The 6,763-nt window shown below is 43.0% G+C and overlaps 2 protein-coding genes across 4 annotated transcripts in view; one reads left to right on the forward strand and one right to left on the reverse strand.

The window, feature by feature from the left end:
• tbc1d32 (TBC1 domain family, member 32) overlaps positions 1-5,652 on the reverse strand; it is a 71,033-nt gene extending 65,381 nt beyond the window's left edge. For both annotated transcript variants that reach the window (XM_035679331.1, XM_035679330.1), the window contains exons 1-12: positions 5,474-5,652; positions 4,366-4,534; positions 4,121-4,285; positions 3,507-3,678; positions 3,196-3,267; positions 2,966-3,085; positions 2,584-2,662; positions 2,156-2,259; positions 1,991-2,052; positions 1,638-1,788; positions 1,492-1,551; positions 213-312 (exon numbers count right to left, since the gene is read on the reverse strand). In XM_035679331.1, the coding sequence (XP_035535224.1) occupies positions 213-312; positions 1,492-1,551; positions 1,638-1,788; positions 1,991-2,052; positions 2,156-2,259; positions 2,584-2,662; positions 2,966-3,085; positions 3,196-3,267; positions 3,507-3,678; positions 4,121-4,285; positions 4,366-4,520 (1,240 nt within the window). In that variant the 5' untranslated portion in view covers positions 4,521-4,534; positions 5,474-5,652. The remainder of the gene's footprint in view (positions 1-212; positions 313-1,491; positions 1,552-1,637; positions 1,789-1,990; positions 2,053-2,155; positions 2,260-2,583; positions 2,663-2,965; positions 3,086-3,195; positions 3,268-3,506; positions 3,679-4,120; positions 4,286-4,365; positions 4,535-5,473) is intronic.
• Positions 5,653-5,813: 161 nt separating this feature from the next.
• Positions 5,814-6,763, forward strand: part of hsdl1 (hydroxysteroid dehydrogenase like 1) — a 5,046-nt gene continuing 4,096 nt past the window's right edge. The window contains exon 1 of one of the 2 annotated variants that reach the window (XM_035678884.1): positions 5,814-6,261. In XM_035678884.1, the coding sequence (XP_035534777.1) occupies positions 6,042-6,261 (220 nt within the window). In that variant the 5' untranslated portion in view covers positions 5,814-6,041. The remainder of the gene's footprint in view (positions 6,262-6,763) is intronic. The other variant, XM_035678885.1, reaches the window with a different exon arrangement.

Raw genomic sequence — 6,763 nt, forward strand, 5'->3', positions numbered from 1 at the left:
AACACCCACAGGCTTTAAATGAAGCATTACTTTCTCATTAGGCTTTCTGAGGAGTTCAGTCTGAGCGTATTATTCTTTGGTTTGTTTCACAGGACGCATTACTGCAAATGTGCTGATGTTTACCACTCAGAGTGAAGATTGGTGTTTGGATATGCCTGAGAGAGTACATAAACCTGCTGAAGGAAAAAAACTTCACGGACTGTTTTACCCACCGGTGTTCTGCTGCTCGGCTGACCCGGGATCAGTTGAGTCATTTGTGAAACGTTCACAGGAGTCACTGTAATGGATACACTGCTGAAGGGCTGCTACAATCTGAAACGAATAAAAGATTAAAACAAAGCGTCTTATTGTAGTTGCTGCAAACACCTGATTAAATAAATAATTCCCGCTGGGATTATTAAAGTATTTCTGATTCTGATTGGTTGAATTAAATAATAACGACTAATCTCCTAATGAAAAGTTTGGGTGCTGCTATAAACAGGCCTAAAATAACTATAATGACTTACTGAAGAATTTATTCAGACTGCCAAAAATCCCCCAACATTACAAAACCTATTATTCACTTGGTGGCCTTCAGATTACAAAGTACAGAAAGAGAACAAAAATAAGAGCTGAGAGCAAACACAACATCCCACATGACTTACATTAAGGCGTTCTCGTACATAGTCTTTCTAAAGACCCCCACTATTAATAAAAGTGAGGAAGCTACCCTAGTCTTTCAGTTTGGCGAGCATTAACTCATGAGGCTTTAACAGTCACAAGTTCAGCGCAGCCTCCTCTTATCGAACCTCTCAATCGAGACTTTTAAGACCAGAACCGTTCGTTTTAATCTAAATCCGAGCCCTTTAGGGAATTTCAGTGCACCGCAATGTAAGAGTAGTTTGGGCTTACACTGTTTTAGGAAAGTTATTGACGTTTACTTTAGAGAAAGTTTGAGCGGTGATTCCACAGTAATCCTCTGTAAAGTCGGGTTAAGAGTTGAGAGCGAGGTTGAGGATTTAACAATCAATTCTTAAATGTCAAAGTGGCTCTCGACTCCGGTGCCCCTTTGTCTCAAAGACTCCCGCATTGACCTGCACTGTTTGGCTGTGTGAACTGCACATAGTCCACAAATACACGGGCATTAATACGAATCTCACTGAAGGCTAGATGCAGGCAATCTTTTTGGAGAATCCTTATCTTCTGAATAAAATAATCTTGGTACAGTAAAGGCAGAAAGTAGAACAGCAAATTCAGCTTCTCTCTGAGGCTCCAGGATGAAACCAGAATCACCACCTTACTCAAAGAGTCACTGAACTACAGGCCTAACACAGTTCGTTCCAGATTCCTCCCTTTCCCCAGTTCACACAGAGTTGTGTCTTTCTTGAATGCACTCAACAGTGCAATGGTTTCTGGTGCCTACTGAGATTCTTGGTTTCTTTATGGTGCCAGACTTCTCAGAAGTACAAAAGGAGCTAGCGAGAGATATTGATTGCTGAGTGAACCACTCACCAGAGACTTGTATTTTCTCTCCAGGAGTCTGAGAACTACAGTCCTGCTGTAGTATCCGTGCTGAGAGAGGGAGAGGCAGACATATCAGAACAGAGAAAAGACAGAATGAGTCGGAAAGTATAGAACCGTTCATTTGCAGTACACACCATCCACTTTTTAAACCAGGTAGCTTTAATATCCAATAAGGCCAGCAGGTGAATGGGTTCCAGTGCTTTCTCTGTCCCTGCTGAGGCTGAGCCATGTTCATGAGGGAAGGTCAGCAAGGAGAAGGTGCTCTCTATCACTTCCTCCATGTATCTAAAGCAGGGCAGAAAGACGACAAAAACAAATGTACTGAACTCAACCATCATCCTGGGTATAATAAAGAAACGTAGAGCACATTTGGACTGGGATATTCATGTGTAAACCCGATAGATATGTGCATCAAATGACATGTTTCTCTAAACTGCAGTGTAGGAAATCTTTTCAATCAACCTGCTGAACCTGGCAACAAACTCACTTCTCAGGATGGCGGATCCAAAAGGTCGTCACCTCCTTTTGAAAATCGTTCATCAATCGAATCTGAGGCGAGAACAGACAGAGAGAGAGAGAGAGAGAGAGAGAGAGCTATAATGTGTTTGCACGGTGATACACTTTAAACACTGTAAGATAAAAGATGGTGCACCTGTTTGAGAAGACGACTGATCTCAGGTCTGTTGATGTCGACGACAGCTGAGCCGGTTGGAAAGCTTAGTTTGTGAGACAGAAAGCTGGACTCCACGGTTTTAGCTGCACACCAAAAGACAAAAAAAAGATAATATTAGTGATCACATACATAATTCAGGATATACACAGAGCATATATTCTTAGTTTAACAATTCAAAGACATTGTAAAAGAATCCCAATGAAAACTGTCCACATGGAGGCCTGTGAATTATTCATTCAGTATAAATTAATATATAATATCAGTGCGGTCTGAGGATTCACCTCCATTGTATCGGGGTCTTATACATCATCTTGTACCTAAAACCAAACTTACAGTGTCTGCATGACTAGATAATACTAGCAGAACTGCACATGCACTCAGATGTCGTCCGTTCAGAACTGGCCTACCCAAGCTGGTGTAGATCTCTCGTGTCACATTCAGCGGAGAGGAGGAGAAGCTTTTGGCAAAGAACTGCAGAACATGATCCTGATGGAGAAACATAATGAGAAGAAATGAAAGATAATCACATAAAAGGTTTGCAACCTCTGCTGAGAGCTCTAAATTATTAGGGACTTCATAATAATTAAGTGTTGTCTTGTTTTCTCCTCAATAAAGCAGGTGTGGCAGATTGCTTGACAAGTGTTTTGTGTTTGTTGTCACTAATTATAAAAGCCTGAAATTGTTCATAAGGATTACATGATTATTATTGATTCGTTAGTAAATGAATTAAAGGTGAATGTGAGTGGGACACTGATGCTGCAGTACTGAGTGCATGAGCTCAGGACTCACGCTGAGGTCGGGGTCGCTCAGCGCCGCACAGAGGTTCCTGCGCAGGCTGCTCCAGCTCTCGCAGCTCAGCACGTCGGACGGAGGGGCACAGCAGAGCGCCTGAAGAGCCTCCCAACGCACCTACACACAGGTACATCACCTTTAAGCAAAGCAGTGTTTAAACTTCCTCTTCAGTTGAATCTGTCTGCTCGTACACCGTACAATGTCTACTTGTAGGTGAGCCTCTCTACCTCTTTGGGTTTGCTGGAGTCCAGTTTTTCAGCCAAAGCTTGCAGCTGCTCTTGTCTGATGAATGCATAACTCTGCAAAAGAAATTGGACACGAATCAAAGAACGTTACGATCCACCATAAACCAAACTTTAAAAGAGCTTCCACTGTCCGATGGCACCGCACCAGATGTTTCAGGGGTCACTGGGTGGATCTACATTTATTCTACCGTGGAAAAGGAACAGCAGACACAATCTTGGAACTTCACAAAGGCAATAAATTCATAAAATGGAACAATGTATTGCCTTCAGAGTGAATCGACTGTATCTCTGACCTGGTTGAAGGAGGAGTCGCTGTCGGAGCAGTTGTCAGCGTACTGGTTGTTGGACTGACTGTGCTGCTTCTGCATCTCCTCCTTCCTCATCTGGTCCTCCTCAAACTTGTTGATTAAAGACTCCACCACCACGATCATGGTGTTTTTCAAGGTGTGCGTCATCTGCTGGTACCTGAGCACAGAAAGAAAGTGCATTAGTGTATTATTAACGCCACCTGTCCATAACAGCTGATTTGTTTGCTCTGTTTTAATCTGTTCTGTGACGGGTTCAGGTGTATGATTCAGCAGAAACACCACTTTTTGTATAGTTTACGTTTATTTCATTGCGTTCTACAATAATAAAAAGATAAAACTCCACATTAGCTGTGTGTAATCTCAACTGTATGGCAGTTTTCCAATTTTAAAAAACACTAGAAAGAAACAGAACAAATACCTACATAACAAACAACTGCCACCCAGCTACAGCTAAAGTCATCGGATGCTTCTCATCACAGAATACTAAACAACACTGTGTGAAACTGTCTGCTGCTTTACTTGGAATTTTAGACTTAAACTTCCCGATAAGAAAGTCGGATTCTCCACCGCGCTCAGAGGTTTGTTTGAGCCGAACTCACTCGGCTGAGTCTCTGGTCCTCCGGGTGACGGCGTGGATCAAAGTGTCGTGACCTGAGCCGACTGCATGTTGTCCATCTCCTCTGGTCAAGCTCTTGGTCTCGTCCTCCACCACGGTGCCCAGAGAGCTCTCCACGTACTGCCGGAGGTACTTCACAAACTCATAACTGGAGAGCGTCGAGATGTATGTGAATAAACCAACAGAGACATACAACAGCGGGGGTTTATTTAACTCTCACACACTCACTTGTGGAAGTTCTTGTCAGTCTCCTCCAGGTGAAGGAGGATCTCTTCGGCACATTCGGTGGACGGAGCGCCAGAGATCCTGTCGTTGATGCTGTTCAGAAGCTGCCTGAGCAGCGACTGCAACTCCGCCTCGTCATCCGCCGACAACTGAGACATGTCCACAGCCGCTCCTTCAGACGGGACAGAAACAGAGTTTACTGAGTGTAAATGTGTAGATGTGTGATGGAGAGGAGCCAGAACCATATATAGTGCCACCGAGGGTTTAAAAGACTACTTTTAGTTAAAAAAAGGGGACGTGTATTAGAGTTTGTTGTCTTTACAGCTATAAATTAACTTGTTTATTATATGCAGCAACTTTGGGCTTTGATAGTTTGTTTCTCCTCATAATATAATAGGTTTATTTGAACTTATAGATTATTATACAAAGGAAATCATCATAAATGGAGGATAGTTTACTAGAAGGTACTTTCTTCATGTCGACGTGTACAGGACAGCAAAACTCATCCTCAGGTTCACCTAAACAACAAAAAGCCTATTAAATCTGTATGATTATCGAAAATAAGTGACAAAATAAACATAATAAAGACAGAAAATTGTATAAAAAGTTCCCTAAGTTTCCCTAAGGAAATAATCTTCATCCTGTAACATGAAATATCCATTAAATATTATTCAGGGGTCGTGAGTTCACTAAAAGGATCCCCTTAAGGTAAAATGTTGGGAACCAGTGATTTATGAGACAATAAGTTTATAATTTAGGTTTATATGACACACAAACAGATTATTTTACTCCAGAATATCACAAAGTAATCTATTAATAATCAGCTTCAACCACAGGGAGTAAACGCACAGACGTGTTCCCTTTCTCAGTAAGTGTGATAAGATAAACCCTCAGGTAAAAACAGGTGTTTAACTATAATGAAAATAAGGTAATATTAATTATTTAACGAGGAACAACCTAATATTACACAGTTAACAGCTAAAAGGGCAAAAAACAGCCGCATTTTAAACTGAACCCGCGGCTGAGTGAAACCAATAAAACCTCCCGGCTGCACTAAAGCATATAAATATAAATATATATCTCGTATTCGGCACATTTTAAAGGAAATCACCTGTTTTTTTTGGACGTATTTAGCTTTTCATCCAGGTAGCATTGAGCTAACGACCGCTGCGTCTCTATGGAAACGGCCACTTCTGCGGTGCATTGTGGGTGGTTTGGTGAAACGGAACGCCGCCTTCAAACGCGTCGGAAATATGAGTTTCACACGTAAGATACACACGACGGGAGTAACTAAAAAGGTTAAATGTGACACGAAAAAGTCGAGGTGTAACCAATCGTACAGTCACTATAACAGCATTCAACTATCACGCATGTTAATACCGCTAATAAAAGCTTTACTGTTAAGCCAGAGGTTATTTGTGCGGATTTTTTCTCAGTGCTCTCGAAGGCAGCAGCGCAGATCACGTGACTCAATGTTTTGCTCCGTCTACCAGGTGTCGACTTCTTCCACCTGCTGTCCGTCAAACCCGAGTACTTTCATCACATATGGGCTATGTAGAGGCAGCGAGGTGTTTTTAATCACACACCGGACTCACTAGTGAACGTTACGTTATTAAAACACAACGTTAAACTGACTGAATTAACCTCAGTTTAGCCAGAAAGCATCAATAGCGGCGACTATGGCGGCGGTCGACAGCTTTCAGTTGTTGTACAGAGAAATTTCTCGGTCGTGCAGTTTTTATTTGGAAACCCTGGCCCTGGTCGGGGCTCTGTACACGGCCAGCAGGGCGGTAATCCTGCTCAGAGACTGCTGCACGCTGGTGAGGGTGCACTTTCTGCCGAGGATGATCCCCAGTAAGAGGCTGAGCCAAAGGTTTGGTGACTGGGCTGTCATCTATGGTGAGGATAAAACCATCAGGAGTCAGTGTGTGTGTGAGAGAGTTGTGTGTGTGTGGTGTGTGTGTGTGGTGGTGTGTGTGTGTGTGCGCGGGTGTGTGTGTGTTGGTGTGTGTGGCTTGTTGTGTGTGTGTGTTCGTGAAGGTTGTGTGTGTGTGTGAAGAGAGATCGAGAGAGTGAGTGTGTGGCCTCTTTTTGGTGTGTGTGTGTTGAGAAGAGAAAGAGGAGAGTGGATGTGAGTGTGTTGTAGTGGTGTGTGAGTGTGTGTGGTAGTGTGATGACGAGAAGGAGAGAGATGCGATGGGGTGGAGTCAGTGTGTGTGTTGAGTGTGGTGCTCCGCTCGGCGCTCGTGAGGATGAGAGAAGATGAGAGTGAGATGAGAGAAGTTGAGTGTGTTTGTGTGTGAGTGTGTTGGAAGAGAGAGATGAGAGAGGCATGTGTGTGTGTGTGTGTGTGTGTTAGAAGAGATGAGAGGAAAGAGAGTGAGTTGAGTGGTGTGTGTGT

The sequence above is a fragment of the Morone saxatilis genome, unplaced genomic scaffold, assembly GCF_004916995.1.
Source record: "Morone saxatilis isolate NCDOM2014 unplaced genomic scaffold, NCSU_SB_2.0 Contig7, whole genome shotgun sequence".
NCBI lineage: Eukaryota > Metazoa > Chordata > Actinopteri > Moronidae > Morone > Morone saxatilis.